General features: G+C 37.5%; 3 protein-coding genes across 3 annotated transcripts; all 3 read right to left on the bottom strand.

Moving 5' to 3' along the window:
- Positions 1-729: 729 nt before the first annotated feature.
- LOC126694035 (uncharacterized) lies at positions 730-4,769 on the bottom strand. The gene is made up of 3 exons (XM_050390063.1): positions 2,950-4,769; positions 2,198-2,682; positions 730-2,102 (listed from the first exon to the last, which is right to left on the bottom strand). Exons 1-3 carry the CDS (start codon positions 4,767-4,769, stop codon positions 730-732), a joined length of 3,678 nt encoding a protein of 1,225 aa, XP_050246020.1.
- Positions 4,770-5,731: 962 nt separating this feature from the next.
- On the bottom strand, positions 5,732-6,337 carry LOC126694036 (uncharacterized). Its single transcript, XM_050390064.1, has one exon. The coding sequence runs from the start codon at positions 6,335-6,337 to the stop codon at positions 5,732-5,734; it is 606 nt and encodes a 201-aa protein (XP_050246021.1).
- Positions 6,338-9,910: 3,573 nt separating this feature from the next.
- On the bottom strand, positions 9,911-14,807 carry LOC126694158 (subtilisin-like protease SBT5.4). The gene is made up of 11 exons (XM_050390242.1): positions 14,724-14,807; positions 14,426-14,535; positions 14,213-14,310; positions 13,912-14,076; positions 13,122-13,230; positions 12,115-12,658; positions 11,639-11,736; positions 11,256-11,501; positions 11,038-11,152; positions 10,705-10,918; positions 9,911-10,591 (listed from the first exon to the last, which is right to left on the bottom strand). Exons 1-11 carry the CDS (start codon positions 14,805-14,807, stop codon positions 10,044-10,046), a joined length of 2,331 nt encoding a protein of 776 aa, XP_050246199.1. The 3' UTR covers positions 9,911-10,043.
- Between the last annotated feature and the right edge of the window lie 6,834 nt (positions 14,808-21,641).

Genomic DNA, 21,641 nt, shown 5'->3' on the forward strand with positions numbered 1-21,641 from the left:
AAAGAAATCAAACGTCAATTAAATAAATTAATTAGTAACCGTTAATTGGAAAACAAAGAGACCGACGGCTAAAGGAGTAAAAAATTAATTAAAGATGACCCTACGAATGTTATTATAAACTTTACAATGCAAATAAATAAATCTTTAAATTCACTTAATTAAATCATATAATCAACAATTAAATAAAATCATACAAAATTTAAACTTGAAACTAATCAAACTCTAATCTAGAAAATCATATTTATTATCAAAACTAAAAGGAAAACGTTCTTTAGTAATAATAGAAATATATAAGAAATAGAGATGAAAATTTTCAAAATATTTTTTTTTTTGGACATTTCATTTAAAATTATTTATAAATAATAAAATATTTAAAAAAGTCCTTAAATGCTTATATTCTTCACACACCATGACTTTTAAAATCTAATGAAAGGTTCGAAGAATTTAACTCTAATTTAATGCCTCTATTATGAAAATCAACAGCCAGTAAAATATGATAATAGTAAGAGAGAACATGAAAAAACTAATTAGCCACTATTATTATGGAATAAATGTCTTTTTTTTTTATGCATCTAAGAAAATGAAATGTATAGGGTTTACTTATTAAGGTATATGTAAAGATTCACATTAAAAAAAATGTAAAGGTTTTTTGAAAAATAAAAAAGTAGATGTAAGGTTTTTATTAACTTTTTTTTTTGAGAAAACAGAATGATATTTTATTGAAAAAAATTATCTTGCCAAATTGGCTACATCTTGTTGAACAATATTGAATAATGGATCGGGAACTCCCTCCATCCAAACTACATAGCTTGAGACATTAATAGAATATCTTGCTAGACTATGTGCTAATCTATTGCCATCTCTTCTACAATGAGAGTATAGCAATTTTGCATAATGACTAGAGAAAACCGTGGCATCATGAAGTAAAGGCTCCACTGAAGCAATTGAGTGTCCACCTTTGAATGAGTTTATAAGCTGCTCTGAATCACCTTCAAGGACAGCCTCTGTTATGCCTATTTCCTCACCAAACTCCAGTGCCCGAGCAGCAGCTACTGCTTCAATCTCAATAGGCTGCATAGCAGGTGCAACAGTTTGAGCAAGAGAGGCCATAACAGCCCCTGTGTGATCACGAATAACCACCCCAATCCCGCTCATATTTTCCTGCTTGAAAATTGCGCCGTCGAAATTTATTTTGAAGCTTCCGGCATCAGGTGGTTTCCACTTCACTCTCTGTCGAGGTAAGGGCGCTGGTTTAGCTGGGATTGTAGCCATGAATTCCTCCAGTTTTTCCTTCGCCTGGGCTTCAATCAGGTCCGATGGGCAGCAAGGCTTGTTGAGCCGAATTTGATTCTGTTGATTCCATAAGCTCCACGTCACCATTGCAAAGAGCTCCGGATTACCACTGTTTTGAAGTATCCATGATAATAGCTCCTTAAAGTTGACTGGGCTTATGTTGTTGTAGCCGTTCCACTCTGATGATGTCCAGGCAGACCTGTTCTTAGTGCAAGACCACAATGCATGTAACGTGGTTTCATCCTCCATCATACAACGCTCGCACCTGCCATTCTCCAGAATGTGTCGTCGCTGCAAATTTGCTTTTGTTGGGACTGCCTCACGGCTTGCTCTCCACAGAAAATTTTTAATCTTGTTTGGGAGTCGCAAATCCCAAATGCTACGCCAGAAAATTCTGTCCTCTGCCAGTGCTTCCGTTGCCCCTGAAACATCATCTTCATGCTTTAAAAATCTGTAACCAGATTTGCAGTTATACTTCCCTGTTTGAGTCCATGGCCAAAACAGCTTATCTTCAATGGGGAATCTTGAGAGCGGGATTGATTTAATGATGGCAGCTTCCCTCGGAGCAAAAAGGCCATCAATCACATCATCATCCCAAGTCCTTGAATCTTCCTTGATGAGTTTGTCGACTGTGGCTTCCTCCCAACCTTCAAGAACGGGTGATAAAATTCTCGCCGGTGGTTTAGATGGTAGCCAAACATGATGCCACACCTTCACTTTCTGCCCATCGCCTATTCTCCAACATGCACCCCTTTTGATTCTGGTGCCTCCATGATTGTACAATTTGGAAAGAAACGAGGTTTGAAAACCTTGTAGAATAGGGAAGTTTTATCCTCCAATAACCTCCAAGCTTGTTTGGCCAAGAGGGAGTCATTGTGTAGGGCTAAATCACGAAAGCCCATACCCCCTTCCTTTTTGGCTTTTTTCATCTCATCCCATTTTAGCCAATGAACCTTTCTCTTCTCCCCTCGTTGTCCCCACCAAAACTTCCTAACCATCACCTCAATTTCATTGCACAACCCCAAAGGTAATTTGAAGCAACCCATTGCATACGTAGGTATGGCTTGGATGACCGCCTTAATAAGCACCTCCCTTCCGGCTTGGGAAAGGAGTTTTCCTTCCCATCCTTGCAGCTTCCTCCACACTCTCTCCTTGATATAATTAAAGCTTGCTTTTTTTCCCCTTCCAGTCAAAGATGGCAGCCCCAAATATTTTTCATAGTGATGGATTTCCCGGACTCCCAGAATGCCTTTGATGATTTGACGGCTTGCTTCTGTAACTGCTTTGCTGAAGAATAAAGCTGTTTTCTCCCTGTTTAATTTTTGGCCAGAGACTTCTTCATATGTTGATAGCAACTCCAAAACTTTACTGCATTCTTCGGAATTGGCCCTACAAAAGAGAAGGCTATCATCTGCAAAAAATAAGTGGGTTAGTTTGGGTCCTCTTTTGCACAAACTGAATCTGTGGATGTCACCATTATTTGCTGCTTTATTTATCAGGCCATGAAGGCCCTCAGTGGAAAGGAGGAATAGAAAAGGAGAGAGGGGATCTCCTTGTCTAAGCCCTCTTGAAGGGTGAATCATACCCTTTAGTTCTCCGTTTACAAGTATAGAGTAGGTGACTGATCACACACACACCATAATAAGCCCAATCCACCTTTCTGAAAATCCCATTTTCCTCATCACATTTTCTAAGAACACCCACTCAACCCTATCATAGGCTTTACTCATGTCTAGCTTCAAAGCCATAAAACCCGATGCACTTGAATTATGATTTTTCATGCAATGTAAAGTTTCGAAGGCAATAAGGATATTATCTGATATGAGGCGGCCTTTGGCAAAAGCAGATTGGTTTTCATTTATAACTGAATTGAGGAATTTTTTTAGTCTATTGGCAAGGACTTTTGCAAAAATTTTGTAAAGCACATTGCATAAGCTAATAGGGCGATAATCTGACACTAAGCTTGGGTTTTTCTTTTTTGGGATTAGAGTAATAAAAGTATGATTCAGTGGATGTGGGATAGTACCTGAGTTTAACCAGGATAGTACCGAGTGAGTAACATCACCTTCTATCATAGGCCAAAAATGCTGGAAAAACAAGGGGGGCATTCCATCAGGTCCTAGTGCCTTCATAGGTGCCATTTGTTTCAATGCTTGGAGTACTTCCCATTCCTCAAATGTACTAGTCAATTCACTATTCATATCATCAGTGATCACTTGAGGAATGTGGCTTAGAGCTTCATGTTGAGTGGGCGGATTTGAGGTAGTGAACAAGTCACTGTAGTAGTGAATGAGGATACCAGCTACTTCATTCGGTCCTTCCTTCCAAACTCCATGGCTATCATTCAACCCCAATATCACATTTTTCCTATACCGGTGAGAGGCTCGACTATGGAAAAATTTAGTATTTCCATCTCCATTTTTTAGCCAAAGAATTCGAGAGCATTGATTCCACATCCTTGTTTCTCGATCCAACAACTCATTTATCTCTCTTTGCAACTCTTTGATCCGTACATTGCTTCCAGTTCTCAAAGCCACTGCTTCCTCTTCAACTAGCATATCCCTCTTCTTTTTTAGCTCCCTCCTCACATTCCCAAATACATTGTAATTCCACCATGACAAGTCTTTGCCACATTTTTCTATTTTTCCAAGGATTTCCTTATTAGGATCTAATGATACACATGACCTCCATGCTGCTTCAACCACCTCCCCACACCTACTATCAGCTAGCCACATCTCCTCAAACCTAAAAGGTTTTTTATAGGATGGAATTTCAATTCCTGAAGGGTTGATAAACAATGGGCAGTGATCCGAGGAAAGACAGGGTAAATGATGAACTTTTGTGCCTGGAAACCGCAAGAACCACGGATTGGTTGCTAATCCACGGTCTAGTCTCTCCCAAATCGAATGTCCATCATTGAAGTGCTTTGCCCAAGTGAAATTTGGGCCTATGAAACCCAAATCCATAAAACTGCACTCATCGATAACATCCCGGAAAGCTAGCATTTGACTATTTTCACGACATACACCTCCTCTCTTTTCTTCCTGTCTTGTAATTTCATTGAAGTCCCCTGCACACAACCAAGGAATGTGCGGCTTATTATTTAGGGTTCGTAGCTTTGTCCATGCCTCATGCCTTCTATGTGTCACTGGTTCGCCATAGAAACCCGTGAACCGCCATTCTTGAGGAGTGTTTTTCTCAACAATTGCATCAATACAATACTTTGAGGAATCTTCCACTGAGACTTGAATATCTTCCTTCCACAACAAAACCAAACCACCACCTCTTTGGCCACTAGGAACTGACCATTTATTTCTAAAACTAAAATTTCGTAACACTTCATCTAGCCTTGCATCGTCTGTCCATGTCTCGGCTAAAAACACAACAGCAGGATCTTTTGCCCGAATGTAATCTCCAAGCTCTCTCACTGTGCGTGGGTTCCCAAGCCCATGACAGTTCCAAACTAAGAGACTCATTGTGTAGGGCGGGGCTGAGCATCAGCCTCCGCCAACTTTGAAGAAATAATCTCAATAGAAACCGCGCGTTTTTTGCTTGGTAAACCATTGGGATTGGATAGTTCCTCATACACTCTTTTGCTTGATAGCACCGATTCAATAGTGCTGGATTTTTCGATCAGCTTGCTGGGTCCATCTACTCTGTTCAACCTCTTCCATGACCCTTGTTGCCGTGGAGATAGAATATTCTGTGCTTCAGTAGTTGCTGCACGTGGGTTTGCATGATAGACACCCTCTAGGACTTGAGAAACCCTAGCCGCCTCCTTTACTTCCTCACTAGTCACGTGCACATTGATTGGAGCTTCAGCATTCAAAGAGTCGGTTACTGTAATTGGCCCGGCCTTTAATTTAGACAGCCCCTCATCAATTTCAGCAATCTCAGAAAGGAAAGTTTCCTTTTGCGTCGATTCCCTTGACTTCACAGCTTGATCCGGGTCATTATTGGAAGGGAGTAAATGCGGATTAAATCCTGATGGGCTGGCAGTCCGTTCCCCTACAGGTGGCTCATCATTCTTCTCTGCAGCACTTACCTCTCTCTCTAATTTATTCTCCAACGGACCATCCTGAAGATTGCTCTGCTCAAAAACCGTTGGAGAATTAAGTGCATCAGTTGTAACCGATCCACTTAAATGGTGCATTGATGATTCCACGTTGCAATGGTCCACGTCCGCTGGTGTTGTTTGAGCTACCGAGGACATCGTGGACTTTGCCGGAGCTTGCCTTGACTGAACCGGAGCTGTTTGAGTAGACGTGCTTCCTTTCTTTTTGTGAAAAATTCCGGGCACTGAGATTACGTTTTTTTGTACTCGACGTACAGGTGGAGCACGAAGCCAAGGACCAAATTTCTGTTCTTCAACTTTTAGGGAGCCTTCACTATCAAGCCACACCTCACAATCCCTATCATCATGGTTAAGACAGCCGCATCAATAGCAAATATTAGGTAGGCGCTCATATTTGAAAGAGACCCACTTTTCTCTGCCTTGTCCAACTGATACCATTCTTCCTCGACTTAGTGGACGAGTGATATCCACGTTGACTCTTACCCTCATAAAACTCCCCCCATTCATCTCCGTCTCAGACTTCCGGACAACCGTGCCCACAGTACTACAAATCCCTTCCGCCACCTTTGGGTTCATGAACCGCATTGGGATGTCATGTACCTGCACCCAAAACGTTGTACTATTAAATTTTAAATCCTCAATTGGCTCATCCTTGTTGTAACGTTGCAGCACCAAAAGGTGCTTGTCAAAGCTCCAAGGTTCATTAGAAAGAATGGAGTCTACTTCATGTTTATTATCAAACGTGAAGAGGACTATGTGGTTTCCCATATTTTTGACTTTGAAGCCATTCCTGGATCTCCACAATGGCATAAAAGTCGAAGCTATAGCTTCCATATTCAAAGCCCTTCTTGTATAGAATTTTCCAGCAATGATGTATTCTGGCGTAGCCAATTCCTCCTCAAGGTCGAAAGTTGGCCCTTCTGTGTCCGAAATAGACAAACCTTTACAATGGTTTGCAAGATCCTCCATGAATTCACTGTTTCCCTAACCCCCGAAAGAAAAAACCACTAGCCTTAAGGATAAACTTGTTACCCTAAGGGACAAAAGCACCTACACGTAGGGACACAATATTCTACAGCCTAGGAAAAGTTCACTGAGAAACTTTTGCTAGTCAGAGAAACTTTTTTCTTGATCGTATCAAATAATTGGTTTTTATTAACTTAAAAGACAATGAAAAACCAATTTTTAATTACTACAACCGTCGCTACTCTATAAATCACACACAACACTATATTCAATATCCTAAACAATATAGTTAGGCCATTTCGGATATACACCACCATATTCAACTTATAAATTACAACCCAAATCAATCATACAATTATACGATCAAAGCATGAACATGTAACATGTATTACCTTCTCAATTATTGCTTGGAATTTTCACAATTATTGAAAGAGAATCTCCAAATTTAATTTTTAGAAAACATCAAGTCAAGGTGAATTTTATTCTTTTTAACTTCCATAGAAAAAAAAAAATATTACGCACATTATTTCAACCCTTATGGAAAAGAAGGTTTACATGTAGCATGCAAAACATGTTTAATTGACTTAGAGATGTAAAAATTAGTCAACCAACTATGGTAGAATTAAGGTTTCAAATTTTAAATAAAACAATTCTACAATAATAAAAAATTATTTTGTGGTAAATATGATTAAGAAATGCATTACTTTTCATTAAATTAGTTCAAATTACAAAATAATAATAATAATAATAATAATAATAATAATAATAATAATAATAATAATAATAATAATAATAATAATAATAATGAGATCACCATAAAAAATAATCACGCGCAACGCGCGGGTCTGTGACTAGTATATAATAATATGCTAAAGTTTACTTTACAAGCTTAGTAGACAATAAAATGAGCTTCTAATGCCAACAATGACAATTCAGTTTCATGACTTTAAGGGTGTTTGGGCTGAACCAGTTTCATTATTTTGTTTTCACCATATAAGGTGTTGTATCCACCTAAGCTCTAGCGTTACTTCTCTCATGGCCAGCCTCTCATCTCCCTTCTTCTTGATGCATCTCAATGCAAGCTTAGCGAATGCTTGAATATCTTCATTGCTTCCCTGACTTAGCACCACATCATCAACAATTTGCAATATGCAATTCTCTTCCATTGACAAAACAAAGCAATCTACCAAATTTATATACCCTAGGAACATTTCTACAGGATGATGATCGGTTAAGACTTCCACCAATTCAACCCCCCAAAGCCATAAACATCACACTTTTCCATGACACGTAGTGTGTCTAGATATTCTGGGTATATGTATCCAATGGTTCCATCAATGGAATTACCTTGAAAAAAGTCTTCTCCAAGTGCAATTGAAACCCAAAAACCAAAATTTTATAGTTTGGCCGTCCAGGAATCATCCAAAATATATTTGATGATTTGACATTCAAATAGACTATTGGCCTTGGCCTACCATAGTCCATGTAACAAAGAGCTTAGGATATTTTAGTGGCTATTCTTACATGGTCAAGCCATGAGATCCGGCAAGGAATCTCATTGCATTGGCCGTGGAGATGATCAAGAGGGTGCCATTGGAGATGAGCTGAAAAATCAAAATGGGATTTTCAATTTCAAGGTAGCAACCATAGTCTCATAACGTTCTTGTGGCTGATCAATTGTTTTATTGTGGCTTGATTTAAGAAGAAATCTACTATCATCTCAAAGGGCCAATGTGTTGGAGGACCTTTGACTTTAATAGCTACTCCCCGTTCATCTAGTGTTCCTTTGTAGAATGTTACAATTTCAGCACCGAGGATTAGATTAGGATTGAAGTTACTAGTAGCCTATTGGATGTCCTTGGCAGAGAAAATCTTGATTGGCTCTGTATCTCTACCTCGGTTGCAGGTAATTTGCTTTTCTAGTAACATTGCTCCATTGCGGATGAAGTATTCTTCTTTGGCCTCAAATAGCTACCTTGCTTTCTCCATCCTGATACAGTGATACTCTTCTCTGCCCATAAAGTTATTAAAAAAGTGGATATCACTTCATATGTAGTTAAAGCACATGTATCTTTAATTAAAATTACGTACAAAAAATAAAAGAGAACTAATCTTTGATAATTATGATTTATTTTGCCTTGAAAAGGGCGTGGATGAAATGAGTCAACAATAATTTATGTACATGATGATAAGCAAATGGCCAAAATCCATTTTAAGCAGATAGTGGATCAAATTCATATATGTAATTAAGAGAAAATTTCGAGTACCTTTATAGAAAGGCCACCAAAGTTAGACCAAATACTCATCACGGTATAATCAAAATCTTACCAATCGTTGCCTAGAATTCGTAACAGAAGCAATTAGCAACGTTGTTGCTACTAATACCAGAAAGTAAAGGTACAGTTTTGGTCGTACTTTGAATATAAGTTGAGATTTGATATTTCATGACAAACCACAATTATACTAAAGCAGACATGCAAGAAAAATAAAAAATCAACAAAAAAATTGAGAGAGAGAGAGAGAGAGAGAGAGAAATAACCCTTTTTGTGAGGAAAAACTTTGTGAAGAATGAAAGAAAGAATGTCAAATTTATAGTAAAAGGGTGTGAATAAGAAGAGACAAAATAAGAGAAGATGAAGAGTGATATTAAAGTAAAAGGTAGTAAGGAGATGAAAAGGTAAGGGAGGGAGAAAGGTTGAAGAAAGTGTAAATATTTAATAAATGAGTAAATGTTAAAAAATTATAATAAAAAATTGGAAAGAAATAGGATAATGATGTGGATACTGATGTGGCTCAACTGGAGCGTAGCAACAATAAATGCTATACTTCATCTTTTAGATATATAAATAAATAAATATATATATATATATATATATATGTTGATGATGATTTTTCAAACGGGTTTTCAACATTTCAAGATTAGATTACGACAAATATGAGGTACACCACCTTTCATTCAAATTCACAACAAGGTTGAAAGAGTTGGTTTCCACTGTGAACTTCATCATTGAAGAACCTCGGGTTTGTTTAACATGTGGGTTATAGGAGTTTTTTTTTTTTTTTGAGAAACTGTAGGTTCAAATTTAGTTTAACCGGTCTTCCTAAAAAAAAAAAGGTCTAGTTTAATAGGTAAAATCTATTGTATTCTATCCACAAAATGAAAAGGTAAAATCTATTGTAATTAAAAACTTAAGTTAACATTAAAAAAAATAAATAAATAAAAACTATAATTTTGAATCCTTCTTTTTTTGATGAATAGTTTGAATCCTTCTTAGCCTAATGATGATGAGTACTTGTCATTTGTCAAGTAGTAGATGTTACGGGGTTTAAATCATATCGTATTTGTAGGCAAAGCCTAGGAGATCGAGAGGGACCGAATAGCCCACCCAAAAAAAAAAGTTTTTAATGGAAACGTGCGGAAGTCACAACTTTATGAGTTATCATGATAAGTGAGAATATTATTCCAATAAGCCAACATTTTTGGGTTTACATGCGGTGATGCAATTTGAAGGAACAAGAAAGAGGCATAAGATACAGAAGGCAATCAAATAATCAAATCATCTTGATGTTTCTGTTTTCATTTTCAACTAGAACTAGGATTACATAATTATTCTGTCCAAGAGGAAAGACGAATTCTGTTCGTTCAACATAGAACACCGTAGGCTGTAGCAAATGAAAACATCTAAAAAATGGACCTATTTTTTTATTTCTAGCTAGCAAGATTCACTGCAATAGGACTCCTGACTGAGTGCTTGCCGTCTGACCAAATCATATCTCCAAATACATAGCTGGCTCTAGTGCCTAATTTGGCAAAATTGGGTGTAATAATAACCTGGAAGGTCTTCTTTTCACCAGTTGTCTTGAACTCCAAAACTCTAGGTTTGACAGTGACGAAAACTGCAAAGGGTTGCCTGACACGCACATTGTATGTGCCTGGAGAACCAACGTTAGTTACTGTTCTAGTAAGAGTCACCTTGCGTGCTTGGATGTTAGGAACTGCGATTGAAGGGTAGTTGAAGTCCTCTATACTGAAAGTATCGGGACATGAATAAGGCTTCTGAGAAAATAATCGGATCATGGTATCATTGTAGCCACGAGCACATAAGAAGTTCAAGTAATCTTCAGTGGTAGCGTCATAAACGAGTCCGGGGTCCATTGCACTGTTTGGGTTCACATGTCCTGAACCATAGGCAAATGGTGTCGCTTCGACAGTGGATGAGTCCAGAATTGACTTCCTGGTGTTATCTCGGGTTTTTCCTGGATTTGAAAATGGAAATGGAAAGATTAGAGGAGGTAAACAAGAATTTGCGAGACTTCTCTGACTGCACAGCATGAAGGATTTGCAATATGAACTCGAAGAGAATGTTTACCTGTAGTCATGATTGCAGATTTGATAGCTGATGGACTCCAGTGAGGGTACTGTGTTTTGAGAAGGCCAACAATGCCAGCAACATGAGGACATGACATGGAAGTGCCAGAGAGTACAGAGTAAGGAAACCGGCGTTTGTCATTATCTAATCCAGTGGGACTTGCTGCTTCGGTGTAAGCAGCAAGTATGCTCACTCCTGGTGCAGTGATATCAGGCTGCAATCAACACAAAGAGTTAAGCACATAAGAGAATCTGCACATGAAGTATACTTGAAAATAATGTCAAAAAAAAAAAAAAATAAGAAGAATGTTGAAGATTGAATTGCTTAGCAGACCTTGAGAATTGTTGGCTCAATGGTACTGGGTCCCCTAGACGAGAATGCAGCCATAAATGGTGCTGGCTCTACTCCTAATAGTGTCTTTACATCAGTAATGGAAGCAGTGGGGTCCCTATTACAAAGAAATATCCATTTGTAACAATTATAACTTGTTAGAAAATAATCTTGTGTCTAACTAGTTCAAAAATGACTGTAGAAGTGAAAAAGATAAGTACTTGGTTCTGTTAAGGTATGCAAATATGATTTGGCCATCAGTGTAGTTGATATGTGAAGCAGGTAGCACATGAGGATCAGCTGAAAGATCATTCCCACCAGTCACATTATTAGCCAACATCATCCCTACAGCACCTGCCCTAAGACACTCACTGCCCTTCTCAACTCTTGCATTCTCCCCTCGTAGACACAACACAACCTTGCCTTTCACCTTTTTGGGATCAAGACTTCCAGCAAAACAAAGTAGACTTCCAGGAAAGATTGGAAAAAAAAAAAAAAAAAACTCAATTTTATATGGTACAGAATTGAAGAAAGGTAATCATACAATTTGATATTACAAAATTATATTTGTGTTAGATTCAGGACATGGAGTGGTTGTGCTTACGCTGATGTGGTGGATGTGTTTGCATAATTACCATTTGCAGCACTGATCAATGGATAGAACTTTCCACCTGGTACGCCTGAAGCTGAAAGACTTATTCCCTAACAATGAAAATTAGGAATGTCACTACAATTGTTTTTCATGTTATGAATAAAGATAACTTATATATTTCTGGTCAAAAGTTGCATTTGGAAGAATTTAAAAAAATTCCTGGTCTTTCCAGAACTAGTTTATCAATAATGCTCTCTCAAATATGCATTATATGGAAAAAAAAAATGGTAGGATTGAACTCCCACCTTATCCAATTGCAATGCCAAAGGCAAAGCACCTTAGTATTAAGAATCATCTAATTGCATAGCTGAATAAGCAAACAGCTCAGAACTTGGCTAGCCACAACTCACTTTCATGTTATATGCATACTGAAATTAATCCCTTGAATATTTTTATACATGGACTGTGAAAAATAAGATACACAATACCTTGATTTGCTTCTTGTTGCCAAGAGAAACATAGTTAGCAAAATTCCTGTCTGTTGTACTAGCCCCAACTGTGAAAATCCATGGAGCCACATTTGTTACAGTCTCCAGAGTTGGTCCATCATTGCCAGCTGAGCAAACCACAGCAATATTATTCTTAACAGCATGGAAGGAACTTATTGATATCCCATCAGTGAAAAATTCATAGCCACCAGTGCGACCAATAGACATTGACAGCACATCAACACCATCACTTATTGCAGCATCAACGGCGGCCATGATATCTGCATCATAGCACACACCATCCGTATCGGGGACTGGCCAGCAGACCTTGTAGGCAGCCACTCGGGCTCTTGGTGATCCACCTGATGCAGTGCCATTACTAATGTTAAGAATACTAGTGTGGGGTACAAAGTTACCACCAGCGGTAGATAAGGTATGGGAGCCATGGCCATCCAGATCGCGAGCGGAGTTAAGGGATTCATTAAGAGGAGTTCCTAAATCTGCAGCATAACCTTTGTTGAAGTACCGAACTCCAATCAACTTCCTGCATACATAACAATTAAAAACGGTGAAGCCGGCCCATATTCAAATGTGAACATATGAGAATAGAGAGCATATAAGGAAGCCTTTCTTAGTAGTAATACAAGAAAATACCAGATTGACTTAACAAGAACGACTAGAGGGTGATTTCTATCTAATCATATTACATTAGAAGCCACTCCATGTGGTTCTTTGCTTTGAAAATTTCCCCATTCCATGTGGTTTTTTGCTTCGAAAATTTACTTAAGCATTTAAGACATGATAATTCCCATGAAGCTAATATGAACTCATTTCTGTTATTAAAATCGAAATTGTCTCTTTTGGTTATCAACATATACTTCTTGATAGTAATCATAAACTCTTTCAATATGAACTCATTAAGGCAATACACACAATCGGATGAGGTATTTCCTATTCAAAATTCGTTAGAGAAAATTGGCATGAGTAGAGGGGAAAAAAAAAAAAACCTGTTGCAACGAACTCCATCTTTATGGCCAGGTTGACAGATGCCACGCCATTTGGCTGGGATGGGACCATACCCCTTATCTTGGAAGCTCTTTGATTCTGGCCAAGCACCTAGCACAATCCCATTGAAAAAAGAGGGTACACCATAAAATGTCAAAACAAAATAGCAATTAACATAGGAAAATTTGCACAAATATTTTTTATATATACATGCGAACATATTGCATTTATGGATAATTGAGATTTATTTCTTTGGTGACTCTTAAAAGTTGCAAATTGTTAATGATAAAAAATATCAAGTTGCAAAGATAAGAATAAGTGAATGTGGATGACCTAAGCAATGGAGGAATTAATAGAGAGAGAGTTACAACCATAATACAAAAGGTATATTTATTATTATTATTATATATATATATATAGTACTATGGGTTGTTAAAAAACAAACATGCCATGAATCTCTAATATACATTATTTTGTAACGTGAGATCAGCACACTTCAATCTGAAAAATATAAAATTGGGTTGTTCAAATCAACTAAGAAACGTCATACGTTGGTTTGAAATATATCAAAATTGACCTAATAATTGATCTAATAAAAAAGAGTTTGGAGTCAAATATGTTCATATCAAAGCAGTAATGCAAAGCATATGGTTTTCATCATAGCCAACTTTAAGGGCTTGTACAAAGAAGTTAGTTGGGCTAGAAACATGCAGGCAACATTTTCATATTTCTTCACACTTTGTGAAATGAAAAAGCAATCAATCTTGAAGTAAAAGAGAATATAAGACTCACCGGTGTCAATGGTTCCAATGACTACGTCCTCACCATACCTCCCTGCTTTCCATGCTGATGAAACAGGAATTTTTCCTTTTTTAGTAAGCCCAAGAAATTCCCATGACCGGGTTGTGTGCAGTTTTCTTGGTAGGTTTGGGAAGACTGATATTACTTTTGGATCCTCTGTAAGTGAAAACACAGTCATTGTCAGATATAGTCCCTACTGCCATAAATTTAGCTTGCACCAGGGACAGAAACAGAGGAAAACAGAACCATCAATATAAAAATCTAGAGAACTGAATTAGATTGTATTCCTCACTTGCAATCTCTGCTGCTTCTTTCTCATCAAGCATTGCAGCAAAGCCATTGATATGCCTTGTATAAGAGTAAATGATTGCTTCCTTAGCCTTCAAAGTACTTGTCAAGAAATTTATAAATAACAAAGTTGTGTCATTTTTATTCAACATTGACCAAAAAGAAAAAAGAAAGAGGAAAATAAGTTATACAGGACACCTGTTATCAAATTTTATACCTTCCTACGAATGATGCAAGCAAGTCTAAATGAGAATTCGTCACACTCTCAAGTTCTTGCAATGAAGCATCAAGTAGATGCGATTGTGCTCCCATGTACACAACATAAGACTGCACCATGATGTAAAAATTAAGGCCATTGATAAAACAGTTATAGAAATCTAGATCAATACTGGTAATGACATACATTAAGAACTTGAAATTTTATTCACATGCATAAAATATCAAAACCTTTTCATGAAAACAAAAAACATCGAACTTTGAATGACAACATTGATTAGAAACCAAAATGTTGTTACCTTTTTAGCGCCATTGGTGGTGGTATGCAACAGAAAGAAAACAACAAGGGATAAAAGAAGCGAGGGGAGAAAAGAAAGGGCCATTTTTTTTCCCTATCAACTCTTTCAAGTCACAAAACCAAAGAATAAAATTTTGCGAATAGAGATAGTAAAGAGAATCTTCTTTCCTCTGCTTTTATAACTCAGTTTTGCTGTGTCTTTGGATGATACAGATAATTGGCCATCCTTCAATAACGGAAAGTAGTATGGTTTTTCCATTTCAAGACGATAACCTTTCAATCAAATATGGTCAATTTAGACAGAATGGGCTTCTAAAAATAAAAAAATAAAATAAAAAAAATAAAAAAAAATTAGACAGAATGACTTTGCGATTCTTTTTTTTTTTTTTTAATACCAATTTTTTTCCCCCAAAAATGACGTACAGTTGTTACATGGTTGGAAATGATGCGTTTGTGTTCTCAAAATAAGAAAAAAAAAAGTGTTTTTGAGTGATAAGTGTAATTTTGTAATATTGATAAACTCTTCCATATGAAATGAAGGTGACGGTCCCAGTGAACTCGTCAGTCTTGCTTGTGTGTTTGTAGACAAACGACGAAAATATGAAGCCGACGGTTCCACCTCGAAGCTGATGGAGGCACCATGAACGAGATGGCTGGAATACGTAGACGAAATAAGAAGTTGATGGGAAGAAGCTTAAGGGGATAAGTAAACCTTTGACAGGTGTGATGTGGCCTTACTTGGTCTTCATGCATGGATGTATGTATGGAAATATCTAGAACCCCACGCTCAACCCTAATCGAGAGGACTCCTACAAGGAAAGGATTCCGCAAGATACACGAATTGAAGAAGATCTCTCCTACAAGGAAAGATCTTCTAGGCCAAGGAGCAGATGTCAAACCTATGCTACTATAAAAAACCCAAAACCCTCACAAATCAAGGTATGCATAATTTACCCCAGCTCTGGCACTCAAGAGTTGTGAAAGTTCTCTAACTTGACCTTCGGAGGGTATTTGGCCAGTACCACACCGGTACTCTACAAGGTCTTCTCTTTTTTCTGTGTTGCACAGGTGTTGTCTCGAGCACGTGAGGATTGTGTGACTTACTAATGATTTTTGGCATCATCACTGAGTTTTGTTGTCTAATTCTTTGGCCTAAAAGGAGGAGGAACTAGGAAGAGAAAAGAAAATTTCTTATCATTTTGTGTCTGTGATGTAAATGTAACTGCCATTACTCTAACCCACACTAAAAATGGAACAAGATGACCTCCTATTACCTACTACCTTTTGGAACTACTAGCTGGTATCTTGCACGATGTGCGGCGTATTTTGATAAATTTTGTTAGAAATTATTTGTCTTATCGATTTTATGAATACTATTATTGTTAATCACAGTTAATCTATGAAGGTTTCTACTAAAACTAAATTTAAACTAAATACATTGGGGGAAATTTCTTCTAATTCATGCTGATAGTTTTTAGACCCCTTAAACAATTGATTAAACCTAGGTAATTAGCCAAGTTGTTATTTAGTCCAATTAAACAAGTCTAGGTTATCACAATAATAAAGATCAAATCATGCAAAGCAGCGGAAAATAAATAACACAAGATATGATCACCCAGGAAACCAAACCGGTAAAAACCTGGGGAGGATTTGACCTAGCTATTCTCAAGGTAAACTTGAATCCACTATCTTGAAAGAATCGAAGTTCATACAATAAGACTTACAAGCCCCCACGTTCAACTTCTTATTGCTACCAACCAGTAGAACTTACTGACACGACCACGTGCAAACTCCGAATCCACGGACTCCTTCTTTCTTGGATTCACCACCAGCTACAAGCACACCCGCTTGTGTATTCTTTAAGCTTCAATGGCAGCAACTGAATTGATTATCAAGGTGTAGAAAATATCTCCTCCTTGAAAACCCTAAGTTTGTGTAAAGGAAAGCTCCTCTAGATCTCACAAGAGATTTACACAAACCGCAAATATGAGCAACACTAAAACGTGGCTAGGGTTTGCCTTTTATACTTAGGACAAATAAGAAACCCTAAAACTGTTTTAAAACAAACAGGGCTGAGTTGGACGAATCTGTAGAAAAGCATTCTGCCCGAACTTCGATCGGTCGAGCCTAAGCTTCGATCGATCGAGCCAGGCCGAAAGGCACAATGCTTCCTGCTTTAACTCGATTCCAACTTTACATTGACACACAACTTTGAGCTAGCTTAAAACACTTCTAAACACATTGTTTTGATCATGGTTTGCCAACAATACACATTAGAGTTCTAAATACATAAAATCCTAAACTTTAGAACCTAACAAACTCCCTCTTTGGCAATCCGTGACAAAACACAACTTAGAAGCTCAAAGTTTACAAAATGAAAAGCCCTTTACAAAATAATGCTCATAAACCAAATTCAATCCTAACTACTATCCATCAGTTGCAAGTGTAGACAACAGCTCAATTGAATCAACCTGTATATTTCCTGAAACACTAAACAAAATGCATAACCGCATGTGTGGAAACAATACAAGTAAACAAAATAACTTCTTGATTTCAAACAACACACAAATAAAGACATATATCAATGAATAACTCATAAATATAAATCAATAAGCAGTTTGAAACAAGAAACAAATAAAGTACCAACAAAACATAAAACTCCCCCTAACATGAATATCCCATCAAAAATAAGGTAAGAGCTAAAATTGCATAAATACAAAGTGAAGCACCTAGATACAATCTAAACTCCACAAGCTCCAACCAAAAACAAATAAACTCTCCCTGAAAACAAAAAACCTACAAAGTACTCCCCCTTTTTGTGACGGAATGCCAAAAGGCAAACAAGCCATCCATCATCAAAAGGGAGGTGGTCTAAACTGCGCCAACTCCGCACGCAAGGCACGGATCTCATCAAGCACGTCCACCAAAATCTGTCCTTAAGCCGCCTGAACGGTCAAGACATGATACAACATGCGACGAATGTCTGAATCATCCGAAGCAGTCGGTGGAGGAACATCAACATCTGAAGTCTCAGTAGCAGCAGTACCTATAGAAGAGGGAGGAGGGGGAACACCACTAGATGACGCATCTCTAGGGCGAGAAGGAGCAACTTTCAACTGAGCAGCCCTCTGACGAAGAAAGGTGGCACCTATGGGAGCAATCACATGAACAGGCTCACCAGACGAAAAACCATCTAGACCTAAGTAGAGCAAAATCCTATGAATGAAAATAGGATGAATCAGTGCATGCCCTACGGCAGAACTCCTATGAACCTCGTTCAAAGAACGAAGGAACAAGTGAGGAAAACTGATAAAGGCTCCAGAAACAAAGGCGTACAAAAACACACATCGCTCTAAAGGGATGGTGTGGAAGTGAGAGATAAGCCACAAGGAATGACACGCAATCCTAAAGAAGAGATAGGTCGTCTCGGTAAGCTCAGCGGACGTGATCCGGGGATCAAAACCCCACTGGATAGATGACCTAGTGATGTAAGACATGGCAACGTCTATTGAGGGTGACTCATCATAGGGATAGTCAGCATCCTGAACAACCGGCACCCCAAGAGCCTCAGCCACTACCCGAGGGGTAATGGTGAACTCTACACCTCGTATCCAACTCCTAACTAGGGTGTTGGAATCATAGATGTGGCAAGAGAGGTTCGAGTAGAACTCTCTAATCAGGGCGGTCGGAGGTGGATGATCTATCTCTAAGAAAGGCAACCAACCTCTAAACTCAAAATTGGCCTTAATGGCCGGATCAAGCGCATCTAACACAACAGCTCGCTCAGACCAGATCCTACGCTTATAGTTCAAAGTGTCATAGGCTTCTCTACACTTATCATTCTTAAACAGCTCAACTCTAGTGGGAGACTCAGAGGAAGTGGAAGTGGTCCTATGGACTCTAGTTTTCCTAGGCATGGTGCTAAGATAAGGATCAAAACACCGAGCGAAAGAACAAAAACCACAAAACCAAAACCAAGGGCAGACTGCAAGTTAGCACACAAACAGAATATAGAATAAAAATCTATATGATGCATGAACAAGTTTAAATGTCATGATGCATGTTCTAATGCAGCGAATTAAGTCCAAAAGGTTCAAATTACAAAATTGGCTTGAACATTAAGGTTTTTAACACAAAAAACCCAAAATTTGGAAAACCACTTGATCAATTTGAAAAATATTGACGAATTGATCCTTACACATGATATAATAACAAAAATAATGACCAAATACATCAATTGGATAAGCCAATTTCATCAATTTAAGCCAATTTGACAAAATCCCCAATTCGGATCAAATTTAAAACCCTAGAATTTTCAATTTTTTAAAAACCAAAAAATTGATCAAATTAAACTATAGGGAACATCATTATAGCATCATAGCACAAAAACCCATTGATCAATTTCACAAGAATAGGTTCGAATCATCAAAAACCCCAATATGTTTGAAAGTACCGAAAATACCCATGATAATGCATGAAAAATGCATGAAATCAAGAAATAAACTTGAAAAAGAAGGGCAAAAGGGACTTACCGACTTCCAAGGACAAAAACCTTGCAAAAATCTTGAAGGAAAACGACAAAAATTGAATGGTGGAGCCTAGAGCCAACGCGGAGAGAGAGAAAAGAAAAGAACTATTTGAAAAGTAAGTTTGAAAAAGTCCAAATCTGTCTTTTAAAAAACCTGATTCACGAGTTTTGATCGGTCGAAAATCAGCCTCGATCGGTCGAAACAGACAGAGACTCCCTCTCTCAAATTTTAAAAATTTTAAAAATTTCGATCGGTCAAAAAATAGAATGGACCGATTGAATTTGGCAGAGGCTCACCATATTTTTGAGGAAAAACACAATATTTGAAAAACAAGATGATTTAACTCAAAGCAATAAAAATGCGTGAGTATGAGATGATATGATTTTCAAATCAAGGATTTTAAGCCCAATATTCCCAAAAACAAAATTTCTTGCATTCTCCACAAATTAAGTTTGAACATAATTCAAAGTATTTGCAAAAACTTGGTTGGTCAGACCATAAATACACACAATAATATGTACAATGTTTAGCAAAGAGTAACTCGTGTAGTGTGTGCAACTAGCAAAAACTTGAGATACATGTGAGGTGATATATGAATAGCAATCAATCACAAAGTCTACAAAATTCATCACAAAGAATTTAAAAAAGACTATCACCTAACGAGTTACATCATATAACTCTCACATCTCCTAGATCATAAGCTTGCAATCATGTAAGTTTCTTGTATTTATGCCTCATAATATACATTCCAATTATAAGTTATGTGAGTTTGGCATCGAGCCTAATAGTACACACCAATTTTGATTTTAAGAATTAAGCACTTTAACCGAGGCTTCACCTTATGTTCTTTTTGTGCATGTGCTACACTTTCTCGAGCACAAAATCTTATGATATGCACTAAGGTGTTCATGATTGGCTAGTGAATAGTGGTGAGATGGTTATTTATGCCTTTCTCTAAAAGATCAAATCCAACAATTAAAAGCATGTGACTTCAAGATTAAGACATAGTAATCAAAAACCATACACATCTTTCCCACACAACATGCACTATAAATCTTCAACTAGTAGAGTGCAATAAATAAGCTCATCAAAGCTAAACAAGGTACAAAAGACATGTTATGTGAAAATAAATTGACCAACCTTGTTCTCAAAAACCAAGAAGAATAGTGTAAAACAAAATGTGCTTCCTTTTTCTTCCTTTTTTTTATTTTTATTTTTTAATAAAAATAAAAAACACCTAGAATGAAATGCATGAATATTATGCTATGCAAATCCTAGAAACAACAAAAAAAAAAAAAACATAACAAAAACCAAAGAACAATGGTCACAAGGGGTAGAGCAATGAAGCACAAGGACCATGTCAGAAAGACTCAGTTAGGTCGAGTCTTTTGCATCCAAAACCTTTTAGATGCACCACGAGCATTGGAGTTCTTATTCACTTGAGAATGATTACCAACTCCAGGATTGGAATAAAGGTTTAAAGCCTTTACCAAATCACCAATAAGTACCATAGGATCAAGTGCTTGAGGCACAGGTACTTTTGGTTTGTTTGCTCTCTTAGCAGCTTGCACCTTGTAGCAATTTGGACGGATGTGTCCAGTCTTTCCACAAAAGTGACAAATCCATGCAGGTTTATCATGTGTCTTGTCCTTAGATAGGGTAGGCTTCTTAGGCTTAGATTCTTTTAGATCAACCCTAATCTTCCTAGATGATGAACCTTCTAAGGGTTTAGCAACCTCACTCACAGAGGGTTTGACAGTTTCACTCACAATCTCACTCACTGAAGGTTCAGAAGAAGAAGATGAAGGAACAAACTTAGTGGAATGGGGAGCGGACACAGAGATGCTATCAACATAACCTAAACCAGTTTTGTCAGAAGACGACTTTTAAGCACTCAGCATTTGATCAAGTTTAGAACTAGCAGATCTAGCAACAGATAAATCAAGTTCCAAAGATTTAACTTTATCAAGCAAAAGTATGTTTTCAGTTTTCACATTGTTCAAAAGATCATTAGCATCAAACAATTTAACAAGAAAATTTTTCTTTTCAAGCTCAAGAGATTCAATTTTCTTCAGGCCAAGTTCAACATTCCTAGCATCCTTTGCAGCAACTTTGTAAAGTTTGTTATAGGCCTCTTGAAGATCTGCATCTTCAGAGAGTTCCCCATCAGAAGGGTTCTCTTCAACAGATATGCTCTCATCAACTACAGCAGTAGCAGTGAAAGCAATGAAGTTTCCATCCTCATCACAATCAGACTCATGATCAGAAACTTCACCATCACTAAGGGTTACAGCCATAGCCTTACCCTTAGACTTCAAATAGGCTGGACATTCAGATTTCATGTGTCCATAAACTTGACATCCAAAACACTGAGATCCCAAGGAATTATT

This window comes from Quercus robur, chromosome 8, assembly GCF_932294415.1.
Source record: "Quercus robur chromosome 8, dhQueRobu3.1, whole genome shotgun sequence".
Taxonomy (NCBI): domain Eukaryota; kingdom Viridiplantae; phylum Streptophyta; class Magnoliopsida; order Fagales; family Fagaceae; genus Quercus; species Quercus robur.